The 13507-nt window shown below is 45.0% G+C and overlaps 1 protein-coding gene across 2 annotated transcripts in view; it reads right to left on the bottom strand.

Annotated features, from left to right (window-relative positions):
- Window positions 1-294: 294 nt before the first annotated feature.
- LDB3 (LIM domain binding 3) overlaps window positions 295-13507 on the bottom strand; it is a 69599-nt gene continuing 56386 nt past the window's right edge. Inside the window, exons 12-13 of one of the 2 annotated variants that reach the window (XM_012502928.2) lie at window positions 10101-10216; window positions 295-3440 (exon numbers count right to left, since the gene is read on the bottom strand). In XM_012502928.2, coding sequence (XP_012358382.1) covers window positions 3351-3440; window positions 10101-10216 — 206 coding nt within the window. In that variant the 3' untranslated portion in view covers window positions 295-3350. The remainder of the gene's footprint in view (window positions 3441-10100; window positions 10217-13507) is intronic. The other variant, XM_030797950.1, reaches the window with a different exon arrangement.

Raw genomic sequence — 13507 nt, 5'->3', positions numbered from 1 at the left:
TAATTGGAAATATTTTACCACCAAGTAGCTAAGTAAATAAACCTTTATGAAAATATAATGTGAGACGAGGTCTTCGGTTTATTATTTGCCTGGTGATTCCCTTTGTATGCAGAACATTCGTGTTATTCACATATCCTTGTCTGGTTAAACATGGTGATTACACTGCTATTGAGCATCAGGGCAAGCAAGTTATGTTTATTCCCACAGAATGTTTTGTTTTGTCTCCAATTTTATTTGTGGCCATATAGAAGTAAGCTACTTCTGATGTGACATGGAAAACTTTACACAGAAAAATCTGTATTTGCACATCCTTTGGAGGGCTTTATTTTTGCTAAAAAGTAGAATTCACACAGGCAAAAAAAAAAAAAGCACATGCAAAATATTTTTGTGCACGCCTTTAACACGCTACATTCCACTTCTGAAATTTTTCCAAAAACAAAACAAAAAATCCCAAATACTGAGTTAAAAAGTTAACATTATAAAAGCTAGGTTCCTAACACAAACACTGCAGATATAAGCTGCAGATATAAGTCACTCCATTGCAAAAAGTTGTGGTTATAATTTTTTTTTTTTTTTTTTTTTTGCAACGGAGTTTCGCTCTTGTTGCCCAGGCTGGAGTGCAATGGCATGATCTCGGCTCACTGCAACCTCCGCCTCCAGGATTCAGGAGATTCCTGCCTCAGCCTCCCAAGTAGCTGGAACTACAGGCGCCTGCCACCACACCCGGCTAATTTTGTGTATTTTTAGTAGAGATGGGGTTTCACCATATTGGCCAGGCTGGTTTCAAACTCCTGACCTCAGGTGATCCACCTGCCTCGGCCTCCCAAAGTGCTGGGATAACAGGCGTGAGCCACTGCGCCTGGCCTATAAATGTTAAATTAATGTCAACAATGAGGAGACAAGAACTGTAGCTCCAAAGTGTGCTCCCCACCATGGATTATGAAAAATTCTGTTTAGTGTTGTAGGACATCCACAATGTAAACGAACTAGACACAGCCTTACTCCTGACACTACACCAGACTCACAGACACTGAGTGAACCACATTCAAAACTACCTTCTTTTCCTGCTACCTTTTAAGTGTTTTTTTTTTTTTTTGCTAGTTTTGTCTTTTTGGCAAATAAGAGTCCCTCAGAATCTACAATTGCTCTGAAATGCAGAAAAATTGATTCAATAAAGGACTGTGGTGAAACTGTCCTTTGAGATATTTTACTTTTCTTCTTAATGATCATACACTTTTTAATGATCGTGTGTGTGTGTGTGCATGTGTGTGTGTAAAACCTTTAAAAAGAGATTTTGGAAACAGAATTCGGGGAACGTTTTTTTTTTTCTTTCCTCAAGACTAGTCCCTGATAATTGAATAGATAGTTTTTTGAGAAAACTACTTAGAGCCTGTCAGTACAGTCAGTAACCTCCTTGTCCCTGCATATTTGAACTTTCCAAAAATAACAGAATGCTGCAAGGTACTTGTCTGCAACTCCTGACAAATCTCCAGGCAGTCCCAGCAGATTTTACTCTGCCTGCTGCTTTGTATTCACCTTCTCACAGATCCAAAGGTAGGAAGGGCCCTGTGGCAGGAGCACATCCATGTCCCTCCCTGGTGCTCCCTGGGGGAGACTGGTGGCTTCGTGCTTGGAAAAAATAGGGGCTTCCTGCAGCTAGGGACACAGCTAGCTGCTTCCTTCTCCCTCATGGAGAAGAGACACTCAGGTAAGATGGCAGTCCCGTGGAAGTCTCAGTCCTTAGAAGAAAAGAGTTCTAATACATTCCCATAAAACATTTCAAACGTGCAAAGAGAAAAATCCAAAACAGGAGTGAGGACAGAATAGAGTGAGTTGGAAGAGAGCCTAAATATCGTGCTCAAGTGAGAAACATCCATGCAAACTGCCTGCTTCAATGCCATGTTTTCGATGAGCATATTAACAGGGCTTCCTAAAAAGGAAAGTGACTACACTGTTTCCAACCACAGAATCTAAGCTGCCTTCTTTATCACCAAACAGCTTTAAGATGCTTACCTAACTCAAACTATCACTAGTATAAAGTAGTTTGAAGGCCCCTCTACTTCAATAAATACTTAAATAACAGCTAGATCAACTCAGCTCATACATTTTCAAAATACTGGCCAAAACAGCAAATGCATATATATCAGTGCATCTGTTCCTTCCAGCAGTTAACACAATTGTACAAACTCAGTGTGCTGCGTTTAAAGGAACATTTGAAAAGGATGATGCAGACCTGAAGGTGGGAGGTCCTGCCTCCTCATGTGTTCTTACTGAGGGTAGCAGAAAGTAAGTTTCCTCTTCCCCACCCAGAGTTTGGGCATGTGAGCCTATTCTGCCATCCTGTTTCAGACAGTCTCTCTGTCTCTCTTCTTTTCCACAGGCTACCAAGCCTATTTGAGATGGAGGGTACTGGGGGAGACGTCATAAGTGAGCAGTCACAGGTTGGGGTGAAAGTCATGCATACGACTAGACACTCATGCTAATGAACCCTTAAAGCTAAACAAAGGCCAAAGACAACTCAAAGCCTTTAAAAAATCTCTCACACACCACAGAGCAAAATTGGAAAAACCCAATTCCACTTTCCCATCACAATTCAAAAAGGAGCTAAGCCTTCTGGGGATGTTGGATGTTTCAGACTGAGAGAGGGTGGCTGACAGGGCCATCTTTTCTCAGCGGTCTGCAACCTGAGCCAGAGCCCTTCCTGGAGCCCTGGCAATTGCCCAGTGGCTCCCAGAAGACATCTCTTTGGACGTCTGGGCTCCCATTAGAAGGTTTTAAGTTTGTTCAAGGTCTGAAGTCTGATGCGCAGAGGTAGCTCCATGACGCTAGTAATGGAATAACACTTCCTTTTTTGGTGAGGAAAGCCCAGTGGGTCTTAGCTAACAAGCTCTCAGCTACAACTCTAAAAATACCCTGCAGTGAGTGCTGTTTGGCACTTCAATTTGTTTGCCAGGGGAGCGCTTAAGAACTCCGCAGAATGCTTCAGATTCTCCATAGCTGCTCTGAGCTCTGTCCTTCTCTGGTGACCACAGCAAGTGTATCGCTTTGGGAAAGCTGCTTGTTGCTTTTCACTTTTGAGTTCTTGGAATTCTGCTCTAAATGTCTGAAGTACAATTCCAGTCTTGGATTAATAACTAGCTTGGTTTTGAGTCTTCATTTGGCTCCTAGTCTGAACTATGCAAATACACGATCTGTGTACAGAAGAAAAAACCTAAAATTATACTTCCAAAGGGCTCAGTCGCTTCCTCTCTCTCCCCATTCCCCTCAGAAGAAACATCAGCCTCCCGAATCCTTTGTTGCCAGCAGCAGGAGCAGCTCCGGGCCTCGTCAGCACAGGCAGCCTTGGCCGCCTACAAGTTGATGGTGTGTGCGTGCTTCTTGCACAGGGGTCTGTCCTTCTTGGAGTAGAACGGCTGCCCCTCCAGATTCACATGGCAGACCTGGAGCAGAGAACAGACCTGCGTGAGACCCACGTGGCGCGGGACATGCGCAGATTTCAATCACTTTTTTAAGAAAACGCCCTGGCCAGGCGCGGTGGCTCAGTCCTTAATCCCAGAACTTTGGGAGGCCAAGGCGGGCAGATCACTTGAGGTCAGGAGTCCGAGACCAGCCTGGCCAACATGGCGAAACTCCACCTCTACTAAAAATACAAAAATTAGCCAGGGGCATGTTGGCATGCGTCTGTAATCCCAGCTACTCAGGAGGTTGAGGCAGAAGAATCTCTTGAACTCGGGAGACAGAGGTTGCAGTGAGCTGTGATTGTGCCACTGCACTCCAGCCTGGGCAACAGAGCAAGACTGTCTAAAGCAAACAAACAAACAAATAGCCTTGCCCCATGCATTCCAGAGAAAAGGCAACAGCCTATTTCTCCCACTATGAATTCTTAACGACAGAAGCAGAGTACATGAGTTGGACTATATAAAAACTAAGATTCCTGAAGAACAGAATAAAATCAAATGAAATTAATTAAATTTAATTAATAGAGAAAATATAGGAATAGAGAAATAATAGAGAAAATATAGGAATAGAGAAAATATACACTATGAAGCTGACCAATTCAAGCTATCCAAAATGTATAAAGAGTCAATACAAGTTCACAAGTCAATATACCACACAGAGGATTCACATCTAAAGAAAATCATTAGTAAACTAACAAACACATCAGAGAAGATTGTACTCCCTAATAATTAAAGAAAAAGCAAATTAAAACTCCCGACTCCAGGCGCAGTAGCTGATGCCTGTAATCTCTACACTTTGGAAGGCCAAAGCAGGAGGATCGTTTGAGGCCAGGTGTTTGAGACTAGCCTGGGCAACATAGAGAGCCTCTGTCTCTACCAAAAAAAAAAAAAAAAAAAGAAAGAAAAGAAAGGAAAATTGGTTAAAAAAATTACAAGAAAAACTGCCCTGAGATACCACTGGACACATATTAATCTAGCAAGACAAATAAAACAAAAAAACCTCAATGGCCTGTCACCTTTAACCTAACATGCCTGTAGCCAAAAAGCTTAAAAAAAAAAAAACAAAGTATTCAGTCAAAAATCAGCAATGCCAAAAAGGAACTAGGCCTACTTGTGCACTGCTAGAGACACGTGAGTGAGTTCAGTGTTCCATAGGGAATCTGGCCATGTTGAACAAGAACCATTGAGATGTGACCACCCTATAACCCAGTCATGCCACGCTAGAGAATTTTATCCTGCAGAAGCAACTCTGCAGAACAAGAAAACAACCTGTGCTCAACTAGAAACTGAAAACTACTAAAATTTCTCTCAATAGGGAGATGATTCAGTAAATTTTCATGTTGTATTTTTCCAATGGAATGCCACCATTTAAAAAGAGATATGGCCAGGCATGGTGGCTCACGCCTGTAATCCCAGCACTTTGGGAGGCCGAGGCGGGAGGACCACGAGATCAGGAGTTTGAGATCAGCCTCACCAACATGGTGAAACCTCGTCTCTACTAAAAATACAAAAATTAGCCGGGTGTGGTGGTGCGCACTGGTAATCCCAGCTACTCAGGAGGCTGAGGCAGGAGAATCACCTGAACTCGGGAGACAGAGGTTTCAGTGAGCCAAGATCGCGCCACTGTACCCCAGCCTGGGCGACAGAGCGAGACTCTGTCTCAAAAAAAAAAAAAAAAAAAAAGGTAGATATGGAAAAGTATGCAGAAAAATATACAAAAAAACAAAAGAGATTAAATTCTTTTTCTTTTCTTTTTTTTTCTTTTTGAGACGGAGTCTCACTCTGTCACCCAGGCTGGAGTGCAGTGGCGCAATCTCAGCTCACTGCAACCTCTGCCTCCCGGGTTCAAGCAGTTCTCCTGCCTCAGCCTCCCTAGTAGCTGGGATTACAGGCACCCACCACCATACCCAGCTAATCTTTTTGAAACAGGGTTTCACCATGTGGGCCAGGCTGGTCTCAAACTCCTGACCTCAAGCAATCCACCTGCCTTGGCCTCCCAAAGTGCTGGGATTACAGGTGTGAGCCACCACGCCCAGCCCAAGAGATGAAATTCTATATCCCCATGATGACAACATATAGTCTGAGGCTGGAGGCGTCCCAGAAAGAAGAGAACTAATTAATATTTGTGGGGGCTACCATGGACAAAGCAGGGTGCCAGACACTCTATATACAGCAGCTCATTTAATTCTCATGAAAACCTTATAAGGTAGGTATGCCTTTCTCCCACTTCACAGCTGAAAAAACTGGGGCTCAGAGGGCCCATATGTCTTCCTTAAGTCACAGACCTAGTAAGTTGTAGGCTGGGAATCTCTGTCCATGTCTATAAGACTCCAGTTCTATGCTAATTTTTCCCCTACCCCATAGAAGAAAGGGGCTGTGTTTACTTGAAATTGATCTGGGTTCATGGGTTTGTACAGAGGTAGCCCTCTGAGTTTGCTGGACTACTAGTATTTAAGCTGGGCCCTGGGTTGGCAATATGCCAGTAATCAAAGTCTGCCAGGAAGTCACATTGGCTGGCATGGGTCCCAGCCTAGGAGAGGGCAGTGAAGATCCCTGCTGGGGGACAGAATTGGGAGCCATCTCCAGGACACTGACATCAGAAGGAGTGCACGTGGAGTCCCCACATACAGGTATCCCCCATGGAGACAGAGAAATCATCCCCCTGAGTTGAGCTTGGGGCACTATGCATGTATCCAGTCCAAGAGAGTTGGAAAGGAAAAGGGCACCACGCTGGCCCCATGTGCAAGGCTCTGATGGTCCAGTTGGGGACGTTATACCTAGGATCACACAGGGCTTCCAGTGGGTCCTGGGAGCCAATGAGCTGCAAAAGTGTTTGAAAACATCCCAGGTGGATGCAGAGATGCTGAGTATAACCAGGCTCGTGTGGAGGCCTCAAGCTGCTGGTGACAATTTAAAGACTATGCAAAAAGATGGACACCCAAGATCTAACTGGTGAGAATGGGCTTTAGGGAAGACAGAAAGGCATCTCTGGAATGAGTCAGCCTGTCAATGACTGCAGCTGTGGCTGGGAGACCATACCTGGACTGGTACAATGCTGGTTGCTTGTGAGAACTTTGGGATGAGTCAGGCTGGGGAGAGAAGGTGTCCAGGGACTGAAGACCAACAAATGAGAAAGGGACAGAACCTCAAAGATGGCTAATAGGTGAGATGGGGCTGAGGGTGGGAACCCTCATAGGGAGTTGTGCCCAGTGTCTTCTTGGTGCAAGGTGGCTTCATGGTGGAGGAGGCCTTCTGCCCACCCAGCACAGGGGGCAATAGGGATGGTCCAACCCCCAGGCTCTGTGGCTGGGTGACATCAGGGCCTGGCTATAAAAGGGTGGTGACCATGGACAGTGCTGACTGCAAGTCCCAGCAGAGTTAGGGTAATAAACTAGGCCAGCTGCAGCAGCCCCTAGGTCTGCCTACAAAAGTTATATCACCGCCCATCCCCTCCTGATACCCACACCAGTGGGGAATGGCAAGACTTAGAGCAAAAGAGGGATGGGTAAGACATTTTTCCTCCACTAAGGTCGGACCCTTTCCATTGGAACTCAAGCGTCAACGCCAAATAAAAGCTTAACTTTCACCCTGACCCACACTGCACTTCTCAGGCTCCCAGCCTTCATTTTATATGCTTTGGGCTTGAGGGATACTGTCCTGTTCTACTTTTGAATTGCTCACATCTGTTGCTTTGTTCACCTTTCAAGATTCTAGATTCCATCAGGGTAGAGACTTGTTCTGGAACACTCTTGTACTGTCCAAATGCCAGGAATATTTGGTAAACTGAGTTAGTCTAAAGAATGTGCTATCCGGAGATCTCACTGGTGAGAAAACAGCACATCAGCTGGGAGAGCTACTCCAGATCTTTCTCTTACTAATTTTTTGGAAGTTACAGGAAAATACATGCGCATCACAAGTGATTTGGAAATATGAAGTGACAGAAAGAGGACCAAAAAAAAAAAAAAAATCCCTCAAGTCCCTCAAAGTTTTTCAATCAAAAGATTTCTTCCCAATGTTAAGACCATGTTCCGGCTGGGTGCAATGGCTCACGCCTGTAATCCCAGCACTTTCAGAGGCCGAGGTGGGTGGCTCATGAGGTCAGGAGTTCAAGACCAGCCTGGCCAAGATGGTGAAACCCCGTCTCTACTAAAAATACAAAAATTAGCCAGGCATGGTGGCGGGCGCCTATAATCCCAGCTACTCAGGAGGCTAAGGCAGAGAATTGCTTGAACCTGGGAGGCGGAGGTTGCAGTGAGCCAAGATCACACCACTGCACTCCAGCCTGGGCGACAGAGCAAGACTTTGTCTCAAAAAAAAAACAAAACCATGTTCCACTTTGCTATATGTTGACAGAGCAGTGAGTACCATGCAGGCTGGTTTGGAGGGAGACCTAACGATCTCCATGTTGATCCTCCAAAGGGCAGTGCTATGGGCCTCTCACAGGCTGGACTTCACTCTCTGGAACTTATTTGTAATATCAGCCTTAGCCACCCCAAGCTTTATGGCTTCTTCTGGTCTCTCTCTTGGACTTTTGCTGTTGTGACTCAGCTGAAATTGCGAGGCTTGCAGAAGCAGACCCACACTCACCTTTGCCACGGTTCCCTCTGCATGTGACACAGACCTCTCATCAGCCTGCCCATGGAAAACAGGCCTTCTGTGCCATTGTCTTCCTGGACCTTCCCCAAGTCTCTTGGATCCTTCCAGAAGTTGGGTAACCAGATGTGCAGGCAGTGCCTCAGGACTAGACAAGCCATGGCTTGAATGTAAGTTTCAGAGAGCCCTGTGCTGTGCCTGACACAGGGGAGCTATGACTCTGCAGGGGACAATTCCAAAGCCAGTATACTTACACCATTGTCTCTTTTTAGAGGAGACGTATTTAAAACACCCTAAAAGACAACTAGAGAATCTGTTCAAAGACCTAGAAAATCAGAGTGTTAAGGGGTTGAATTGTATTCCACAAAATTCACATGCCAGAAGGCAGAGTTTGCAGTGAGCCGAGATCATGCCATTGCACCCCAGCCTGGGCAACAAGAGTGAAATTCCGTCTCAGAAAAAAAAAAAAAAAAAAAGGAGACCCACACAGAGACAGACACACTCAGAGGAGAATGTCATATGAAGACACACACAGAGGGGAGACAGCCTTGTGACAATGGAGGCAGGGATTGGAGTTACACAGCTGCAAGCCAAGAAATGCCAAGGATTGCTAGCAACCGCTAGTAGCTCGGAGAGAGAGTATGGCTTCCTGTCAGCACCTTGATTTAGGACTTCTGGCCTCCTGAACTGTGAAAGCATTCATTTCTGTTGTTTGAGCCATCAGTTTGCAGTAATTTGTCAAGACAGCCCTAGCAAACCAACACACAGAGTGAATACAGTGCGTCCCACAGATGGCGGGGTATGGAAGTGAAGTGTGGAACCAAAAGTATATGGCCGTAAACTTTATGACTAGGGTCATCCTATGTCAGAAGTCTATAAAAATTATTCAAGTAAAAACTGTACAGATATTTCATACATTTCCAAAATTTACCTTGAGACACTCTGGTTAAAAAAAAATAGTAGAGGTGTCTTAATTTTCCCAAATCAGCCAGGCGTGGTGGCTCACGCCTGTATTCCCACAACTTTGGGAGGCCGAGGTGGGTGAATCACCTGAGGTCAGGAGTTTGAGTCCAGTCTGGCCAACATGGTGAAATACCCTCTCTACTATAAATACACAAAATTAGCCAGGCATGGTGGCATGTGCCTGTAGTCCCAGCTACTCGGGAGGCTGAAGCAGAAGAATCGCTTGAACCCAGGAGGCGGAGGTTGCAATGAACTGAGATCATGCCACTGTACTCCAGCCTGGGCAACAAGAGCAGACACTCCATCTCGAAAAGAAAAAAATTCTCAAATCAAGATTAATCAATGACAGATTGACATTAGGGGGCTTTCTCAGGGATGATTGTTTCCTACCTCTCCTTCAGAGTCTAAATGTCTGTAGGCTCACTATCATGTGCCCACCCCAACCCAAAACCCTCAGAAGGAAAATGCCAGTCTCATACTAAAAGTGACCTGGCTGTTCAGCAGAAATAAGTAGCACACAGTTAATAGTTAATCCAGGGCTTATCTCCTGGCAGCTATATATCAGGAAAGGACCACTTAGGAAAATAAAATGGTACTCAGTCTTGCTTTCCAAAGGTTCTACCAAGAGAAACCCTATCTCAGCTTTTCATAGGATTAGTCAGCTCCAATCTAGTGTTTGGGGTAACAATTTGGAGGGGAAAACCTTCAAGTCACTCCATCATATCTGAAGTGACATATAACCATGGGGAGTCAACTGCCGCTCTCAAAGCCAAGCATCATCGGCTGCTTTTGCCCACTGACAACACTGCTGGTGAGACAAGCCGCTAGTTTGCCAAACCCTGGGACACTCTGTTGTCCTTAACGAAATGGAAAGTAACAAAGCCACATTGGTTTATAAATAATTATTAGGAATGAAACTTTGTTTGACTGTGATGTATCAAGGCATCATGGTGTTTGACAGCTTTTAAAAATGATCAGGATGTCAGAAAGCTAGGGTGGCAAGGTATGTAGAGGTTGGTCATCTGGCCCCCACTTCCTCCCTCCTGCCTCTTCTCAGAAAGCCAGAGCCCCAAGCTAGAGACATACTGCGCAAATGAAGCAGGTGTCGTGCCAGGTGTGGCCCAGGGCTTCGATAAACTTGTCGCCAGCCTCCACGGGGAAATCGCAGCCATGGCACTTGGTGCTGAACAGATTGATGTAGTCTGAAATGAAAAGCAGAGTGAAGACCATGCACCCAGTGGGGCAGCGGGGACCCAAAGCCAAGATAAACCCCGAGTCAGTGGGCAGGAGCAGGGGGTGAAATCTAATTGGTTGTTTGTCATCTCACAGATGAAATACTCAGTTACATGACTGATAGTTTTCCATTTTCCAATCATTGCATTGATGTTGTTCAGACCCAGGCTTAGACACCATCTTGTGCTGGTTTGATTTGCAAACACTTTCTGGAATTGTCATCAACCTTCTGCAGGGAGATTGTCTCCTCTGCTTCTGTCACCTCTAATAGACCAAACATATCAAGCCCCAAAGAGAAAACAATCCACATTTCCAAACATCTATGCTTAGTTTGGAAGAATGAGGGTCCAACGTATTTAAGATTTATAGAATTTTCTTTGCTTGGCCATTCTTCCGTCATGGGGCATTTGTGTTGACAACAAATTTTTACTACTATAAACAGTATTTGAACTACTTTATTGGGGCATGCCCTCCTCCTCCTCCTTCCCTACCCCCAACCAAGGAGATAATGCTATTAAATATTATTGATATGATGCTTTGCAATTTACTAAGCATTTTCACATGGATGGTGTTATTTACAAGTATCTCAATGTCAGGGACTACATCTTAGCTTTCTTTGCACTCCCAGCACAATGCCTGACACACAGTCAATATCCAAAACATACATATAGGGAATGAACCCATCAACCAATCAATCAGTTCATCAATGAATGAAACTGATCATCAAAAAATCCCTCAGAAATTGAACTATTATTATCTTTTTGCTTTGTTTTGTGGATGAGAAAATTGAGACTCAAAAAGGTGAAAGGCCCAGCCAGCATCCCACAGCTGAGGCACAGTGGGTCAGGTTCTGTGCTCCTTCACCAGGGCAGTTGTCCTCTCTAGGCCCAAAGGGGCTACAGCTCTACCACACTGGCTGTAGAACATCTCTAGATTATTCTAGAAAAGCTCCAACCCGTTTACAAAGTCTTCATCCCTCCTGAGAAGTGTATGCATTCCTCCATAACTCTTCCACAGTTGGCTTTTTCTTAAGTGATTTCCTGTTCTTCTTGTGGATAGTATGTCCATTCATTGTCTTAGACCACATCTTACTGAGTGCCACTGTGCCATGGGGGTTACAAAACTGGACTCTGAATAAAGGAAGAGCTGGGTTCAAATCCCAACTCTATTAAGCAACGTTCATACCTGGGGCAAGTGGTGTAACTTCTCAAGGCCTCAACCTTCTCATCTATATAATGGGAATAATTATTGTACCGAACTCATGGGGTTTTGAGTGGATTAAATAAGATAATGTAAGTGAAGTATTTGGCACAAACACTCAAAAATGTTGGCTCTTATTTTGAAAGTCTTCATAACTGATGCAAGGAGGGAAAGGAACAATGATTTGAGTGCCATTGTGCCTCCTGTTTAATCCTCATGACATCTCTGTGAAGAGATAATATTCCCTATTTATTTATTTTATTTATTTATTTATTCATTTTTATTTTTTATTTTTTTGCAACGGAGTCTCACTCTGTCACCAGGTTGGAGTGCAGTGGCATGATCTCGGCTCACTGCAACCTCTGCCTCCCGGGTTTAAGCAATTCTCCTGCCTCAGCCTCCCAAGTAGCTGGGAGGACAGGCACGTGCCACCACACCCAGCTATTTTTTTTTATTTTTAGTAGAGATGGGGCTTCACCATGTTGGCCAGGATGGTCTCGATCTCTTGACCCTGTGATCCGCCCGCCTCGGCCTCCCAAAGTTCTGGGATTACAGGCGTGAGCCACCACGCCCAGCCTATTTATTTATTTATTTATTTTTATTTTTATTTTTTTTGAGACGGAGTTTTTGCTCTTGTTGCCCAGGCTGGAGTGCAATGGCACGATCTCGGCTCACCGCAACCTCCGCCTCCCAGGTTCAAGCGATTCTCCTGCCTCAGCCCCCCGAGAAGCTGGGATTACAGGCATGTACCACCACGCCCGGCTAATTTTGTATTTTTAGCAGAGATGAGGTTTCTCCATGTTAGTCAGGCTGGTCTCGAACTCCCAACCTCAGGTGATCCGCCCACCTCAGCCTCCCAAAGTGCTGGGATTACAGGCATGAGCCACCGCGCCCAGCCTAGTATTCCCATTTTAAAGGGGAGGAAACTGACTGGAGAGGTGCCATCACAGAAGTCATAAGGAGTAGTCCCGGTCCTGATGGACTCCAACGTTCATCTTCCTTCTATGGCTTTACACTGTCTCCAGCTCCTTATCAGCCTGGCACTGAGCTTTGATCAGTTACACTTATCTCTTGCATATGTTTTCCAATATATAGCTTTCCCTTTTGTGCTTAATTGTAGCTTGTCATGCAAATGCTCTTATGTATCCCAGTACATCAATCTTCTCTGATGGAACACTTAATTTCTTTAGTAGGCAGAAATGCATTGCCTTGCCAGAGCTAAGAAAACATCGTTCTGCTTCCTTCAGAAAGTTACGGCCCAGGTTGCAGTTCACTCTGTGCTCTGCAAGAACTTGCTACTATCTGGTATGGGCTGACCCGTCTCCATCTGAGGACAAGCCCTGCACCCACTTACGACTTCTTTCTCATCACTCCCAGGTGGTCTCATGGTGCCCTGGACTTTCTCTTACACCTCCATGCCTCTGTGCAAACCAGGCCCTGGGCTTGAAAAACCATCCCCACTTTCTGTACCTGAGAGAATCTCTGCAATCCTTTGTGCTAGGCTGTCCTTCAGGGAAGTCTTCATGCCCTACATACCCCAACCAAGAGTGATGAGATGGCCTTGCTGAAGGCTTTCTCTGGGCTTCCCTCCTCCATTTATCCATGCATCCTATCCATTCATCCATTATCTCCTTTTTTTTTTTTTTTTTTTTAGATTGAGTCTTGCTCTGTCACCCAGGATGGAGTGCAATGATGTGGTCACAGTTCACTGCAACCTCAACTTCCTGGGCTCAAACTATCCTCCCACCTCAGGCTCCTGAGCAGCTGGGACCACAGGTGTGCACCACCACGATCAGCTACTTTAATTTTTTTTTGTTTTAGAGATGGGGTCTCCCTGTATTGTCCAAGCTGGTCTTGAACTCCTGGGCTCAAGGGGTCCTCCTGCCTTGGCCTCCTAAAGTACTATGATTACAGGCATGAGCCACCAAGCTGGGCTGTGTTCCTTATTTAAATAAATATAAAAATTAAATGGTTCAAACAACCTAATTAAATAGTGATTCCTTCTCTTACTGGCTTTTCCCAGATTAGGCTATTAAAATGGCTTGAATTGGCCAGGTGCG

Source organism: Nomascus leucogenys, chromosome 18 (genome assembly GCF_006542625.1).
Source record: "Nomascus leucogenys isolate Asia chromosome 18, Asia_NLE_v1, whole genome shotgun sequence".
NCBI lineage: Eukaryota > Metazoa > Chordata > Mammalia > Primates > Hylobatidae > Nomascus > Nomascus leucogenys.
This window is presented reverse-complemented; position numbering and strand designations above follow the sequence as displayed.